This window comes from Gasterosteus aculeatus, chromosome 18 (assembly GCF_964276395.1).
Source record: "Gasterosteus aculeatus chromosome 18, fGasAcu3.hap1.1, whole genome shotgun sequence".
Taxonomy (NCBI): Eukaryota; Metazoa; Chordata; class Actinopteri; order Perciformes; family Gasterosteidae; genus Gasterosteus; species Gasterosteus aculeatus.
The window spans coordinates 5,799,902-5,817,319 of NC_135706.1; the positions used below are offsets into that span (position 1 = coordinate 5,799,902).

At 42.6% G+C, this 17,418-nt stretch overlaps 1 protein-coding gene across 2 annotated transcripts; it reads right to left on the minus strand.

Moving 5' to 3' along the window:
- Positions 1 to 543: 543 nt before the first annotated feature.
- On the minus strand, positions 544 to 17,377 carry ttc13 (tetratricopeptide repeat domain 13). Of its 2 annotated transcripts, none has more exons than XM_040160074.2 (23): positions 16,839 to 17,377; positions 15,662 to 15,756; positions 12,607 to 12,682; positions 12,451 to 12,521; positions 12,257 to 12,322; positions 11,432 to 11,524; positions 10,458 to 10,574; positions 10,253 to 10,363; positions 9,148 to 9,230; positions 8,833 to 8,974; positions 8,487 to 8,661; positions 8,089 to 8,245; positions 7,676 to 7,806; positions 7,456 to 7,588; positions 6,945 to 7,037; positions 6,604 to 6,687; positions 6,298 to 6,382; positions 5,801 to 5,910; positions 5,229 to 5,364; positions 4,312 to 4,391; positions 3,652 to 3,730; positions 2,286 to 2,365; positions 544 to 2,191 (listed from the first exon to the last, which is right to left on the minus strand). In XM_040160074.2, the coding sequence occupies exons 1-23, from the start codon at positions 17,005 to 17,007 to the stop codon at positions 2,077 to 2,079; spliced, it is 2,481 nt and encodes an 826-aa protein (XP_040016008.2). In that variant the 5' UTR covers positions 17,008 to 17,377; the 3' UTR covers positions 544 to 2,076. The 2 variants fall into 2 exon arrangements, with proteins under 2 accessions (XP_040016008.2, XP_077949149.1); XM_078093023.1 differs by having other exon boundaries at positions 5,801 to 5,907; positions 16,839 to 17,269.
- Between the last annotated feature and the right edge of the window lie 41 nt (positions 17,378 to 17,418).

Consider the following 17,418-nt stretch of genomic DNA (forward strand, 5'->3'; position numbering starts at 1 on the left):
CAAAATACCCATACTGCCAATATTCTCCATTAAAACATGTAAAATAAAATACCAATACCTTATTCACAAGCATAAGTGTACAGTACTACATGAAACAGCTTTGTTTTACAATCGTAGTTTTCACTCATACTGCCAAGGCACCCTGAAGATTTAGGGACTAAAATTGTTTTTCTGCCTCAAGCAGCAACTTTATAGATGAAGCAACATCTTTGTGTAGAGTTCCGTAAAACAGAAATTACCTACTTATGTCAACTGTAAAATGGCTGAAAACCAGTGCGGTTAATTGCAGACTGACTAAAGGTAAATTAGTAGACATAAAAATACACAAAATTGACATGAAGTATCAAGTAAATATAAATTACTACAATCAGATACAATTATTAAAATGTATGAGGTACAAATCAAGAGTGTTGAATTTGTATAATTGGACTATCGCTCTACTTTAGTGTGTAATCCCCATAAAATAATGGTTGCATTTATGTTATCTGATTGAGCAGTCTCTATTTTTTAGTCAAGATGTCCAAAAAAAAGGAACAGAGCCAGTTAAAATTGTCAACCAAATTTATTGACTGCTGAACATTAATTCAATAAAAAAAAAAATCCTCCTTCAAGTTTTAAGCTTCAAGATTCCACCAAAGCACTTAATGACTAGGTCTCCCAATCATGAAGATGAACAAGTGACAGAAAGCAGACTGCCAGCAATGCAGGAAATAAATCAGATGTGCCCTTGAACGGAATAATTAGTTTGTATTTGTACTGTTGATATAATTAAATGAGGAAAAACAAACTGGTGATTCAATTAAGAACTACTGCAGAATTCTTTCATTTTTCAGAGGAGGATGTTTTATTTTCCATTTTTTTTTTCTGACCAGGTTCTATGAAGAGGTCTGTAAACTTCAGAATCAACTCGGTCACATATGTAGGGACAGTATTTGAAAGAAACTCCAGAGATGATGCGGACTAAACGAATAATAGGAAGACAAAAACTGTGTGGAGTGTCTTTCCACTCCCATCTATATCCTTAAAAAGATCCAACTGTCAGAACATTCAGAAGTCTTTCCGTTTGGTTTTGGTTTTTACCAATGTTTAAAAAAAAAAAAAGGTACAATTTCAACTAATCAAGTTCTATAAAACAACCGCATGGATGATTACTGTTAAAACTGAATTTGGCTGCTTATGCCATTTTTAAGTTTAAATGAAATGATCCATTTCAATTTGTAGAAATGAATCCATACAATATCACAATTTTTTCTTTTCATAAACCTACAAGTTATCATCTTTACATAAATAAATACTTTATATAATTTTTGAGGAGCCTGGTTCAATTTTATTTTGTCCCAAATCAGGACAAAAAGAATAAATCTGATATTTGTGCTTGGTCAGTCACTTAAAAAAAATCAGACCGTTTTCTGTTAATCAAATTATAAATTAACTGAAATCTCTAAGAACTTCTACTTCACAAAAAGAGGCTGAGGAGATTGAGGACTGTGTGCTTTCGTGTGTTCCCGGTTTGATGAGGCCTATGAAACAGAAAAAGAAGGTGGACCGAATCGCGTCTGCTTCCCAAACGCTAATGCTTTTATTCTCTGTCATCTTTCTGGGTGTGGAAGCACCAAAAAAAGTTGGTATTTTCTGTACTTGAACAAAAAGTACAATTCAAATGATTGAACACGACTACATGTATTCTGTGAAGGGAAATTCTAATTGAAAAAGAAACAAATCTGGCTTGATGTTCCCAGTTGACTTGTGACACCATTGGCCTGCGCTGCATTTTAAACCAGCAGGCGGTGCAAGAATTCTAACTTGTGTTTGAAGGATGGCAGAGAACTTGATACCAAAGTAAGGTCAGCTTTCCCAAGAACTAATAAAACTCTCCCCAAAAAGACTATTTTAAATTATGTTTTGAATTTGGATCAATATCCTCTCGGTCCTTTCTAATTTAAAATTTAAACGGCCACCATTAGAGCCAAGGAGCATGAATCAATCCAGTTTGGTTTGGGGTGCACGAGACGACGGCGCCTTCGTTCTCCCCAATGTAAAATACTTAAACTGATTCCCCCCCCCACAGAAGGTGTGTTAGGACTTCTTTGGACAGTGCGAAGACGAGTCCGTGTTGAGAACCTCGATCATCGTTCTGGAGGACGGGAAGGTCTCAGCTACGGAGGGAAGACTCTGGTACCAACTTGGTAAACTGTGGAGGAAGAAACGTTTTATACAAAAGTATAAAAGCAATGAGAGCCGAGCCAAGAAGAGAAAATAGCCGGACATGTTTTTCGTCGTCCTACCTCTTGAGATTCATCCAGTTCTTGGAGGTTTTACTGAAGCTGTCTGGACTGGGTGTAGTCATGGCCTCAAAATCCACCAGCTGAAACAACATCCAGCAAATACGGTTTAGAGCAGTGGTTGACTTTAGGCCTACTTTTGTTTGTTAAAAAATAAATAAGACATGCAAGAGAACAAAGGCTATATATAAAGTAGCTGCAGGACGGAGGTCACGCAGCCGTCTTGTGTCAATAGGAGCAAATCTACACGAATACATAAACAAATCCTATTTTGAACCCAACGTCCTTCCAAAAAGCAATACGCAGGACAGACGGCACATTGAGCTTTTTTTTTACTGTACAGGATGTTCTCTGGTTTTATCCAAGTAGTGTAATTATATTTATTCTCTAACACCCATCAAACAGAAACTAGAACTTGAGAACTTATGAGAGCAACCAACAAGCTTTATGGCTGAAAAAAAGGGGACCTTGAGTGAACTTTTCATGAGCTGATCAGATTTCTTTTTTTTCTGCCAACAAACAACGTCTCTGCTTAGCGGATATGGCACCGTGAGATTTCAGCCCAGCATATTCTTCCAGAGGGCTGGAATAAATGTGTTAAACAATGCGCTTTGTGTCTATCAATAATACGGCTGGCAGACTCATGTGTAATGTACACCCTTGATACTAAAGAAACATAATAGGAGTTGGAGATAGTCTTTTACATACAGTGGTTCCCCTCAGACACAAACACCCTTTCAGACTTTTACACAGTGTCGACCGTATCAAGCTGTTAAGAGTAAAGAGAGCCGTCTGTTATTCACACATTTTACATAAACGCTGCTTACGGTTATATATAGATGGAGCCGTGTGCCTGTGATATTTAGCTGCCGAGTGACAAAAAGAGATATGAAAGCTGGAGAAAAACAAAAAATAGTGAAAAGAGCTTTCTGTTCTAATCAAACACAAAGTGCAGACTGAAATGTCATTTCTACTCACATCCTCACATACTTTAAGTAAAGCTGGTTATTCATTGATGCAGTTGGCATGGATGAAGGATAAAAAACATGAGGGATGGAGGTGGTCTAATTAGTACTGTGTTTGTGTTTTTAACTCTGCTGGGATGAACATGTTTACAGACTGACGCACCACGAGAAGAAGCTCCATAACAACGTGAAACAATCTCATTCGGTGTCTCGTACTTGATTTGTAGATTTGCATTTCTAACATGTTCACTTTCTCTGTCCATGCTTTACCTTTACGTTCATCTCACACTTGCGCTTTGTTCAAAGTTTAAAAAAAAAAAATGTTTTTTTAAAGACGTCGTCATTCAGAAGACATTTTACCTGGTCGGACCCAACGAGAGGCCGACACAGTCGCTCGTGTTTACCTTTCCTTTGGGGATCCTTCCGATGACCTCTTTCCCACTGGCCATCAGCGCACCCATCACAACAGAGTAGGCCACCACACTGAGGAAAAGCACAGCAGGAAAAGCACCTTTAAAAAAAAAAGGAAAGGTAGAACATGTTGTCCTTTGGGCATAAGTAATAGGTCACTCCCTGAAACATGCCGAAAAGAAAGAAAATACATATTTCAAAAGGCAAACGAGTAATGCAATTCGCCAGCAGAATCCTTCCCGTTAGGCGCGTTGCCTCACTATGTTTGGCCTTTGTTCGTCAGTGTGTCTGCCAGGTTTGTAGCTTCCTCTTGGATGCGCTCTTAGACGCCAAGAACAATGCAAAATGTGACAATAAACGGATAAAATACAGGCAGAGGAAAGAGGGTCTGCGGATACAGAAGCCATCACACGCTTCCAGTGGGTCATAAGTGATGATTGAGGGCAGTGATTAGTAAGCAATCATTCTTTACCTCGTTCTGCTTTTAATGTCAACTGTTGAATCCTTAATAAGGGAACTCAGAACAAAGAAGTTACTTTGGCAATAACCTGTCACAGCCCATCCCGAAGAACAACACAAGTTCCCATTGCCCCATTGGTTATAAACATTCACACTGTACGCCTGCACGCCGGCTGTTTTGATGTAGAAATTACCTGGATCCTCTGGAGAGGGGCATGAGGTTGCAGAAGTAATACACTAATGATAGGATCAGGTTGCACACAGCATCTGCATCCTGTAAGGACAAAAAAAGTCATCACAAGTCATAAACTGGCCTGCAGCAGGAGTACTGACTGATGTCCCGTATTGCTTTGTGGTCAAGGTATCCGTTTCAGAGCAGAGGCGATGACCTCATCAAGTTGTTACAACAACAGGGACATGGTTCTCCCAACTATCTACATGAATCAGCAAGAGGACAGAATAGTGCTCAGCAGGAGAATTTATTTAATCCTGTGAAGTGATCCATTTGTAAAATCGCTGTGAGATTCTCCTGAGAATTTGTTGAATTCCCTCCCTAATTTGCCTTTAAAGAAAACTGAAATTTGAGTGCGAGAAGAAGAGACTGTCGGCTGCTGAGGGGGAACTGAGCAGCTGCCATGCTGACTGAAAACTTGAAATAAAATGAAATATTTACTTTAAAAAAAACAGATGGCTGCTGAGCAAAGATTTGCTTCAATAAAGCATGCAGACTTATTTTAAAGGATTGGTTTACCATAATGAAAAGTATGTAGATACAAATGTCACCAACTACTTTTCCTTTTAATGCTTTATTCTTAAAAATGCTTGCTGATTTAACTAGACTCTTAATAGTTTTGCCTCTACCCTGACACAACTGAGGTGAATGGAAGTTTGTTTGTAGCATTGACAACATCCTGGTTCCTCTGAATAATCTGCAGAACTGTTCTCATTGGTAACCTTTTTCTATAGATTGTTAAGATTTATATATAACGGTCATGTCACCAGTCACTGCAATAAACATGATTTGACTTTCTATTACGTAGGTAATGCCTAATTCATTCCCCAAAAGAAGGAAAAATAAAAGCTTCCAGTCAAGTGCAAAGCTAAATCTTACCCCGAGTTCAGTGGACAGCATTAAAGCCTTTCCTTTGGCGGTGAGGTCTTTGTAGATGGCCTCTATCTCAGACTGGTACTGCTGCGTCCGCTCTTCTGTCGTCTGAGTCTCTACAGAGAATAACATGTTGCCCACCCTGCGACACAGAAGACGGCTCATTGGTGGGAATCAATAAAATCGCTCTCTAACCTTCTGCTCTAACGGCTCAAGTTAGAGCAGAAGCTCAAACAGGCGGGAAACTGCCCGGCTGTTTTGAAAAACCTGTCAACATTTACATAATTCTATATACGCCATAAAAAAAAGCAAGACTACTAGAAATCTTCCAGACACGTTTGGTATATTACGATGCTGATAAAAACAATAATGATTGTGTGCATTGGACCGGTGCCAATAAAAAGGCCAGACCAAAATGTGCAGTTCTATCTTTAAAAAGGACATTTTAGATGAAGATGGGATTTATTAGATCAGACAGGATTCATCAAAGAAGAGAATACTTCTCCAAAGTGCCAGAGGACTTCAAAGACCCCAAGACAAAGAGGACAAACGGACGGACCCACGTTGTTTCCTCGTACCTGTCCCCAGTGATCGTGATGGTAAAACCGTCGTACTCTTTCCCAAGATCCTTCATGCTCGGCACCTTGGAGTTCACCGTGAAGCCATCTCTGGTTTTACTATTGAACTGCTTCAGGAGATGAAAAGAAAACACACAGATCACCCTTCTGGGTTTTCACTGCTGAATGACTACGGGACATAAAACAACCACAATAAAAAAGAGGAAATGGTGCCGCTTCAGAGGTCAATCCCAGTAAAACATTTAATAAATTTGAGTTCATTTTTATTAATTTGAAAACAGCGGTTGACGACAATCTCAACAGTGTCCACTTACTTATTTCCATAGCAAGTTTTTTTGTGTCTGCGGATAATGTGATAGGAGTAAAAATTACTGAATTAATTAAGTGGACCTTGAGTTGAGAGTGTGATATCTAAACATTTAATCCAGATAATTTAAACATGATCTTCATCTCTATTTACTTCCCTCCCAACTATGATTCCAGACTTTCAACCTTACCTTCATTATAGGAAGAAGATCTTCTACTTTATTCACATTTTCAAGAGCCTGACGGACCTCTAAGAGTCCTCGTGGGTTGTACGCCCTGAGATGCAAAGCAGGAACATAATTAAAGAAGCAGCAAGAGACGGAGGATACGTATGAGGTACAAACATTTATTTATAGATTCTCCTCAATACTCTCATGCAAAATGAATAAAGCCTGGGGTAAAGCGTACAGGAGGCGAGCATGTCCACTTGACTGCAGCCCAGGGTAGAATAAAACGTTCTTAATTCAAAGAAACGCAATGACGTTTGAGTTATTTACCCATGGTACACCAGTATTCTGTCTTTGATGAAGTCGAGGATGTTGTCGAAGTATGCCAGATACCTGATGTTGATAATCTGTCCCCTAAAGCAAAAAAAGAAAGAAGGATTTCAACAGACTGTCAAAAAAAGATGCTTTTATATTCACAAGTGCTTTCTGCAAGCTCGTCAGAGCAGAGGCCACTGGGAGTTAAAAACTGAAGGAACTGGGTCGTTTTACAAGGAATTTATATATTAGATGTGCGTTACAAATGAGTTGAGAAAAAGCCCAAAGCAAAGCCAAAAGAACATCCCGTTTGGTCTACGTGCTCAGGAGTGCATGCGACGTGCTCCCGACGTTACCTGATGAGATTAATGTGATTGTTGAAGCCTCGACTGAGACTCCTGGCAGGCATCTGGTCCAACCACAGGACCGGCTGGTCTGGATCCGCGATCCTACGAGCACAGGGAAAGCCCGGTCAGTCTCTTAACTGTGAAATCCATCAGTGATTCATTGATGGAAACAAATATATGTAAAATATAGCTTAGTTATAGTTTGATTTGGATGACTGACTTCTAACTTGCCTGATGTATATGAGGTACCGTTTAGACCTGATAAGGGTTATTTTCTGAAGATGAATAGAACTTAAAAAACACACATTTAAGTCTTTTGGCCTTTGCCGTCAATCTCGCCAAACCAAACTAAGACAGGCGCTAACTCAATACTAAATCCCCTTTTGAGTGACGAAATAGTGTCTATAGGTCACTGCATTAAAGCGTTAATAGATGCTGAGCTATAAGGATCATAACATAACAAATGATCTGCTTTTCTCCAAAGAGAAAGTAACACCAGAAGAAAATTGAAAGCCCTCACCTCCTCCATTTCACCGCTATATCGAACATGTCCCTCCACTGCATTTGTCTGGTCTTGCCGTTGACTCGCACTTTGGAGTTGCTCCATGTTCGATGCATGGCCTGCATCACCTCCAGGGTCGCTAAACCCATGGCTGAAAAAGTGCAGACATCTCATTTCTTACCGCTGCGGGTTTAATGCAAAAAATATTCCTGTGAACCGCAGTGTTCACCAGTAGTACCTCTGTGTATTCTCCTGTTGGGTAAGAAACCCGGTGTGTCGTACTGCATTAGCGCCCCCAGGTGGTCGGCCGAGCAGATCAGCTTCTGGACTTCGCTGCTGTAGCTGTCGAAGTTTTGCGGCAGCACGTCCCTGCATACCGCAAACACAGGAACACGAGGAAGGGGAACTTTGTTCAGTTGTTGTTTTCATGGACTGTATTTTCTGGCTACCCGCCAACCTTCTGAGATGTAGTTAGTTTACTGACAGGAATAAAAACATCTGCCTCAAACAGGTGGTAGCTGTACATACACTCATTACAGTGCAGGACACTATATTATCAAATGAAACAGACATGATGTATGAATCTCTTCAGTTTTGGCCACGGTTAGAGCTCCAGCTGTGAATCACCGTTCGACAGACCATTACACCTACTTGATATGAGGCTGCAGGCCCGGCTGTTCTTCATAATCTTCTATTAGAAACGGCAGGTTCTTGGCCCAGTGGTTCTTAAAGTTCCCTGGTAAGTCCAGGTCCACGTTGTACTCCGCTACAGGGATATCAAGGTGCGAGTGCAGGTAGCGAGAGTACTCTGGTAGGAAAACAAGGTGGGGCAGATCAGAATGAAAAATTTATCAAAAATTACCCAAACCAATTTATTTTTAAAAAGGCTGTGGTATAACCTCTGGAGGAACTTTAATCTGAGCAGGCAATACCAAACATTGGAATGTTCTAGATAGTTTACATGCACAGGATTCACTAATACAAGAGCGTATTCAGTAGTGTGAATAAAACTAGTGTCCATTATTGTGTTTGCATGCGGTGACACTGACCTCTGAGATATTTGACTTTGAGGTATTCGGAGCTGGCCTTCTGCCCCAGCAGAGGGTCATTCAACATGACTTTAGTCTGCGCTTTGATGCCCTCGTAGAACTGTCCCATTGCCACGTGACTCAACCCCTTCATGTACTGACACACCTCGTTGTAGGGTTCCAACTGGAGACACCTCTGGTGGACCAATGGGAGGAGAGACGTTCAGAGAAACCAAAAACAGCAACCAAAGACGGGAAGATGAAGTTTGCTGAACTCTGTATACAATAAGTTTAAATCTGTAGTCTCAAGGAATATTTCAGATCACGGTTACAGAGGAATGGAGGACCAAGCTGTGGATTCTCCCACCTTAAAGTTGCCTATGGCCTCCTGCAGCGAGCCGTGGTGGTACAGCATCATGCCGCGCAGCTGGAGAGACTGGATGTGGTTCTGGTCCAACATGAGGGCTTTCTGGAAGCTCTCCATCGCCGACTCAAAATCGCCCAGCTCTCTGGGAAGAGGAAAAACCAAGAGAGCGACAGTCCACATGTCGTCAGTGAGACGGAGGGGGAAGGGAAGTACTCTCAATTCGTTGAACAGAGAAGCAACATAATGTGTTCATTGGGTAAAAAAAAGAAAAAAAGGTGCGATGTGACCAGTGAATACCAACAAGGCTGTCTGTACCTGTAGGCCTGTCCAAGGCTCTTATAGGCATCTATGAAGTCAGACTTCAACTTCAGTGCCTCTTTGAATGTCTCTATGGCTTCCTGACGACAAAAAACCCAACAACCTTTCAGAGTGACAACACAAGAGGAACTTGCACAACATGGGGGATGCACCAAAAATTCAGACTCGGCAGATTGTTGTATCTTGTGTCAGATATATTCAGTGCCCACAAACTCTTTCCACACAGCAGTATAAAATAATGTTTAGCGTCGAGGAAATATCTCTCTAAGTAGTTGTTAGTTTTTAATCACGTGAACAATGAGGCGTGCAGCTAAACAAACGGCACATTCACACAATTTTCTTTGGAAATTATACTGATAAAAGGCAGTTGTGCAATGTTGACTTTGTTGAGGAGAAGCTCATTGGCTCCAATGTCAGCATATTCATTAGCAGAGATAATAAACACAACCAAAATAAATAAAGAAAACTACACACGTGACTTAACTAAATGCAAACGACTTGCAGATGAAAAAAACCTGCAGCTGCAGACACAACCTAGAATCAATGTGTCAAAGTGTGAGAAACACTATTGCTGTGAATAACTACAATTACGTGCTAAGCTATGTTTCTTCTGGATGTCTCACGTTTTAAAAAGGCATTGAAGTAATATTAAATTTCAACTCTCCCAGTGAGCACTGAACATTGGTTTCTGATTTACTGCCTACACAACGAGCAGATGCAGGAAACTCGGGTGCTAAACACGACATCCTCGTCCTACTGAGATGTTTTGAATGTGGTAAGCTCTGAAAACTTATCTTAACCCAAAAATCAGACATGCAATTGCTTCCAGAGCCGGATACTCCCTTGCAGCTGCTCATAGGCGATTACAATGAGTTTACACTTTGAAAATACGAACTGTAACTGAATTGTAAAATGTCCGTGCCACACCAGGAGCCTTATTCTGAGTCGTTATGTATATTTTATTATCAATCTTTACCCTTATTTGCTGAAATGTAATTTTGTTAGGACTCAATTCACACCATCAAACACCCAGATTTAGAGGTTTGTTTAAAGAAAAAATGGTCTCTAAATCTTCCAAAGTAGGAAGCAGTGAACCACTTACTTTGAGCATTCCTCTGTGGAAGAAGGTGAGGCCTTTGTACAGCATGGCGATGGGTTGATTCTTCTTCAGCTCCAAAGACTGCTGGAAGTCTTCCATAGCTGCCACGTAGTCCTGGTGGGAAGGCCGAGCACAGGGTCAGCAGACGGAGGCAGGACGGCCCGCAACGTGCGCGTGCACATTAAAAAAGGACATTTGACGGTCAAACCTCTGAAATGAAGAGCAGTGTTCCTCTGTGTCTGTAGAGACGGGCTGAGGGCTGCAGCTGGATGGCTTTGGTCAGATCATTCAGAGCCTCGCTGATGCGACCCAGAGGAGACAGGATCTTAAGATACGTAGGCACAAAATGTATTTTAAGGATAAAGTCATAGCACAAAGAAATAATGAATAGCATTGGATAGCCACGTCCTTTTTTTAATTGCTTGAATAATCCTGTTTTGGTTATTTTTCTTATGTAATGAAATTGCTCTTTCAGCAAATTTGAAAAAGCTGGTTGCATCATTCCAGCTGAAAAGGAGTTTGTGATCTTTTTCTTCAACGTGAAACCCACAGACTTACAGATAAACGGGTTCTATGAAATACTGCATGTGATGCACTTGTTATGGTTACAATTCTATTTTGCATGATTTTCATCTACAGAAGACTATAGAAAAAGGGAACCCAAACCCTAAAAAGACTTTAAAGAATGCGCAAAACGTGGCATATTACGAGTTTAATAACATGTAAAACCATGTGTAAAACCAGATGACATATAGCGACATTCGGTCTCAGTCCGGATGAAATCCAGATTGTGTTGTTACATTTGAGTGTCTTGCACTTCAGACTGATCACGCCAGAGATTCAAGTGGCTCACAAAAGAGGAAACAGCCTCGAAAAAGAGCCAAAGACGGTTTCTCAAACAGGCGGTGACATTCTTACTTAGGGGGTGAAACCACTTACTGAACTGAAAATTGAATATTTACAACTCTTGTAACCATGTGAACTTCTTTTCTGCTTCCTGTGCACGTGATTAAAGCCACAGTGTCACGAAACAGGGGCCGGTATAGGAAGTGGCACAGAAATTGATCTGCTGAACCTTTTACATTGTTGCCGAGAGGTCGTAGCACTTTAGAACTACTACTACATTAGAAGCTTTGGAGGCCACAGACACAAGGAATTATTCGACTATTAACAGCTCTGTACCTCTGCCCTCTGCTCGTAGACCTCCGGCCAGCTGGGCTCCAGGGTGATGACTCTGTTGAGCTCGAACAACGCCAAGTCAGCATTCTTTATATCCTGGCATGGAGATCACAAGAAGGAGAGGCAATTACATTTTGCTGCTACAAACATTGATATATGAACAGAACTAGTACACCGAAAAACACAAAAACTGCTGTGCGGTTGTTTCTCTGAGGGAACAGGCTCATTGCCGCAGTGCTGGCGGATTGGATTTGCATGCATTGAGAGAGCATTGAGCACCGAGTCAGTCTGCGTCTTTCTGAAACTGCTGCGGTCACAAAAATCCAGGATGAACGAGAAAATGAATACAGACAACGACTCCCTATGCCGCCAAATCGTTTTTAAATCCACATTTTTGGCAAGGTCGATCAACTCACAAATCACAAACCCAACAGCACTTTGTGATTCAAAAAGTATAAAGTACGAGTCAACTGCTGGGAATTATCTGAGCAACCTTGACTGGAGCGCACTGTTGAATGGTGTGAGTTACAAGAAGCAAGATTTTCTCTTTAAAAAAAGCCCTTCCTATACTAAAGAGCAATTATCATAACTGAAAAACAGCTATAACTCAATTATTTTCTTTATGTCATTGTAAATGCTTTTAGAAAAAGCTGCTTCTATTTAATGTGGTATTTCAAAGTTAAGTGAGTGAATAAAATGTCTTTCTATGGCACATTTCAAAGCCACAGAGTGCTTCATGAGTACAGCTCCATAAATTACAACGACAGTTTCCGAAACATCGGGCGGTAAAGGAAATAAATAATTACATACATTTTAAAAATCACTCACCTGTAGACTTTTCTTGCCGTAAGCTATCCCTCGCCCATAGATGGCACTGACTAGCTCTGGGTCTCCCTTTGAATCAAAGTCAAAACTCATCTTCACATAATATTCATATTTTTGTGTGAGAAAATAGCAAAGATGACGCAATATTAAAACATGATACATTGAGAGTGAACATCTGCTTCTCTACTGAAACACACCTGTAGTAAGAGTGAGAAGTGTTTGATGGCTTCGTCATAAAGGCCGTTGCCGATCAGAACGTAGCCTATGGCTGCAAAAGACGGAGCAGAGGATGACACTCGCAGTGTGTTCAGTTCAACATTAGTAGGATTCGGATTTAGAAAATGTAAACCTACCAAGTTCTTCGTTTGTGTTGTGGTTATCTACAGGAAAGGGGATTTTTTTCTGTTCTATAAACAACTTGGCCTGGTTCTGAGAGAGGGGCAGAGGGATTACACGTACAGGTGTTATAGAGAGATACGCAGATCAAGGCAAGGCGAGGCAAGGGAAAGGCTGTAAATGAGACCCTGTTGTTTTTCGTCATGTAAAAAATAAGGCCTCAAAGTCCTTTCCGTTGTCAAGGTTGCTTCGTACTTCGCAATAAATCTTCTGCGTGTGCGTCAAAGAGCTATTTTTCTTTTTCGCAGGCTCGCGTTGTATTTACAGCGCCATCCAGAAGGGTCAACGAGCGCATCACACCATTACAGGATTCAAATTTGACAGCATGCAAATGTTGCCATGGCAGCAGTTTAGGAAAAAAAAAGACGAGACAAAAACATGCCCCAGTTAGATCATCAGATACCAGAATCAGCTACAGCCAAACACTCACAGACATTAGATGGAAAAGCTGCACGTCTTATTTCTTAACTTTAAATTGGACTGATACAGAAACTAAACTACTAAAAACAAAACAATGTTATGCCTTTACTACGTCTTGAAAGTAAAAGGGTAACAGATGTGGTTGAACTCATTTTGGGGTGAACTCAGGCATGCAGTTCAATTTCCATTTACAGATTATTTTGTGAACTGGTATGAGGAGGTACACTCTGCATGTGCCATTAGAGCCACCATGCGAGCGTCGGAAAGGAGATGGCGTAAATATAAACGACCTGACGACCTGCTTGAATTTCAATCTCTCCTCTCCTCGTTCTCTGCCTCTATCTCTGCTGCCAAAAGCTCTTTCTACCAGTCCAAAATCGAATCCTCATTCTCTAACCCCAAAAAACTCTTCTCGATCTTCTCCAATCTCCTCGAACCCCCTACCCCTCCTCCCCCCTCCACCCTTCTTCCGGGAGACTTTGTCAACTACTTCACCAAGAAAATAGCTGACATACGCTCCTCCTTCTCAAACCCACCACCTACTTCTCGCGTCCCACCGACCTCACCTCTTTCGCCCTCACTTCCCTCTTTCACCGCCCTCTCTCCTAACCAAATTCTTACCCTAGTAACCTCTGCCCGTCCGACCACCTGCCCTCTTGACCCCATTCCATCACATCTTCTACAATCTATCGCACCTGACCTTCTTCCGTTCCTTACCTTTCTCATCAACAACGCTCTGTTATCTGGCTGTTTTCCCAATTCTCTGAAGGAGGCAAGAGTCAACCCTCTCCTGAAGAAACCCACCCTCAACCCTTCTGAAGAAAACAACTACAGACCGGTCTCTCTTCTTCCCTTCTTGTCCAAAACCCTTGAACGTGCTATCTTTAATCAACTCTCCTCTTATCTCCACTGTAACAACCTCCTTGACCCCCACCAGTCAGGTTTCAAGGCAGGCCACTCTACAGAGACTGCTCTCCTTGCTGTCTCTGAGCAACTCCACACTGCTAGAGCGCCTCTCTCTCCTCTGTCCTCATCCTTCTGGACCTCTCTGCTGCATTTGACACGGTCAACCACCAGATCCTTATTTCCTCCCTTCAAGAACTTGGTGTCACAGGCTCTGCTCTCTCCCTTCTCTCGTCCTACCTCGATGGCCGCACCTACCGGGTAACCTGGCGAGGATCTGTGTCGGAACCGTGTCCTCTTACTACTGGAGTTCCTCAGGGTTCCGTGCTGGGTCCCCTCCTGTTTTCGCTTTACACCAACTCTCTTGGCGCTGTCATTCGCTCGCATGGCTTCTCTTACCACAGCTATGCCGATGACACCCAACTAATTCTCTCCTTCCCTCGCTCGGACACCCAGGTGGCGGCTCGGATCTCTGCCTGTCTAACTGACATCTCTCAGTGGATGTCCGCCCACCATCTGAAAATCAACCCTGACAAGACTGAACAACTTCTCTTTCACGGAAACGATTCGCTTACCCAGGACCTGACAGTCAACTTTGGAAACTCTGTGCTAACGCCCACTTCGACTGCTAAGAACCTCGGCGTCACACTCGACAACCAACTCTCCCTGACTCCCAACATCACTGCGACAACGCGATCCTGTAGATACACGCTCTACAACATCAGGAGAATACGTCCCCTTCTCACTCAGAAGGCAGCGCAGGTACTGATTCAGGCTCTTGTCATCTCCCGCCTGGACTACTGCAACTCCCTCCTGGCAGGTCTCCCTGCCACCGCCATTCGACCTCTGCAGCTCATTCAGAATGCAGCAGCTCGACTGGTCTTCAACCTTCCGAAATTCTCCCACACTACTCCACTCCTCCGCTCTCTTCACTGGCTACCGGTGGCCGCCCGCATCCAGTTCAAAACACTGGTGCTCACGTACCATGCTGTGAATGGATCGGGTCCAGCTTACATCCAGGACATGGTCAAACCCTACATCCCAACCCGCACTCTCCGCTCTGCATCTGCAAAACTACTCGTCCCTCCCTCACTGAGAGCAAAACACTCGACTAGGTCTCGACTCTTCGCTGTCCTTGCGCCGAAATGGTGGAACGCGCTCTCTGAAGACATCAGGACCGCAGAGAGCCTTCACATCTTCCGCCGCAAACTAAAGACACACCTCTTCAGACTCTACCTCGACTAAAGACTAACAAATTGCAGCACTTAAATTGTACTTGTGACGTCACTCATCTATAGCAATTTGTAAATTCGCTTATTTGAGGAAATTGCACTTTCTTGTTTCTTGTTCTCCTGAGTTTGTACCCTATGGTTGAATGCACTTATTGTACGTCGCTTTGGATAAAAGCGTCAGCTAAATGACATGTAATGTAATGTAAAAAATGTAATGCATGTGGTCAGTACATTCAGTAGTGTGTCACTACAAGTACGTCAAAGTTGAAACTATCAACCAGAGGTTCCTCAATAAAATGTAAATTAATTATTAATAGAGAATAGTTTGATTAAAACATAAAAGGAACGGCAAATTTGTCACACAAATTGGCACCGTATGATGCTATCAAGACAAAGAAAAGAAGCAATTGTGGCTTATATAAAAGCAACTCGTGTGTGTGTGTGTGTGTTTTCTCACCAGGATCTTCTCTGCATTAAGTGAGAAGACTGATTCGCAGGGGGGGTTGCTTCCTTCCTCACAGTCTGGGTCTTCCAACTGTAAAATGGACGACTCTAAAAGGACAAAATGAGGATGATGATTACTTTCTTCCTTTAAAATTACATTAGTCTGAGTCTCTTCAGGGTGACATGTATTCATGTCTGCAATGTGGTTTAAAACCGACACACACACACACCAGACTAAAGTGAAAGATGTTTTATCAATTTAACGCAAAGCACATGCTACAATCCAAAGTTGCCGAATATCCTAGGTGGATGATTTATGGCCATATTTCCTGAACACTAAGGTTATTTAAGGTCTAATCAGTTACGTTTAGCGTGTGGTAAAATATTGTATAGCTCTGATGTGGATCGGTTTGTTAAAACGAGTCGAGCAGCAGACAAACGCAACTTGTTTGACCGGTACAACACGAGTCCTCCTTGTGAGGAGGTGCAGCCCCATGCTTCCACTTAACAGACCCACACTGACACAACAACTCTTGATCTTTCACCATATTTATCTTATCTGATCCAGCACAGTCATGCAACTTTACTGTCTAAAATGTCACATATGTAGGTCACAGTGAATGATCCCATTCTTTATTGAAAAAGATTGCTGGTTTGCTGGAGTATTGTATGTATTATTTTTCACAAAATAGAAAAATAAATAGACTATATTTAAAGGGTGCACGTGTTGTGACATAGTGCAGATGCACCAAATCCACTAGAAGCGAAATGCCTAATCAGAGGAATCTTTCTCACTTATGCTCCTTTGGGGGCATTTTGCCTTCGAGCAAGGCACCACCACAGTGCTGCATCTTTCTGAATGGAGCTCGCTGATGACCTCTCGGGGGAACAGTTAAACCAACAGCAGCAGTTTCTAAGTGAGTTTCCGGTTATGCACACATCGATGTTGTATACTCTCCCTGCTGTGTTACGACTCGCTTTCTTCTAGCTTTAGTTTCAAGACCGCGTTTAACCTCCACGGCAGCGAGAACGAGAGCCAATCCGAGTTAACTCCCCCCGGGCTGTCACCGCTTGTTGTCATCAGCTCATCTTAGCGGTAGCTTACGCGCGGTTAAGCTAGCCGGGTGACAGTTGGAATTGGGGAAGACGTGGCAAAGTAACAGCGAGGAGGAAAAGACGAAGACTTTTACCGCAGTCGGCCGCGTATTCTTCCCACTCGGACAGCGAGCTGCATCCCTGCTTGTGGAGCTCATTGTTGAACAAAGTGAGAGTGGAGAAATACTCGGAGGAGAAGACGGTCCGGCAGAGGTACAGCAACGAGAGCGCGACCACAACAACAGCCCGGCTGGCAGGGGCCATGTTGTGCTACATGTGTGACGCCAGAGAGGGAGAGAGAGAGCGAGAGAGAGAGAGAGAGAGAGAGAGAGAGAGAGCGGAAGCTGCTGCGGCTCGATCAAAACCGAACCAACCACGCCCCCCGGCCCCCCATCACTCGCGAGTCTCCGGGAGGGTGAAGAAGAAAAAAACAAGAGCCGGGAAGAAAGATTAAACTACGTTTCCCTACATCCCTTTCGGCTGTCAAACGGGTCCCTCCAGTGCCCCCCATCACTCGCGAGTCTCCGGGAGGGTGAAGAAGAAAAAAACAAGAGCCGGGAAGAAAGATTAAACTACGTTTCCCTACATCCCTTTCGGCTGTCAAACGGGTCCCTCCAGTCCCTACGTGTTCAGAAAAGAACGAACTGTTTCCGCTATTACTTTCAAATTAAAACT

What these genes read in the sequence shown, in the direction of transcription:
- ttc13 (XM_040160074.2), bottom strand. Translation starts at nt 17,007, where the DNA reads ATGGCCCCTGCCAGCCGGGCTGTTGTTGTGGTCGCGCTCTCGTTGCTG. An exon ending in TCCACAGAGGAATGCTCAAA is followed by an intron (nt 9,231 to 10,252) that starts GTAAGTGGTTCA and finishes TTTTGTCGTCAG; the next exon opens with GAAGCCATAGAGACATTCAA. An exon ending in AGCCTTGGACAGGCCTACAG is followed by an intron (nt 8,975 to 9,147) that starts GTACAGACAGCC and finishes TCCTCTTCCCAG; the next exon opens with AGAGCTGGGCGATTTTGAGT.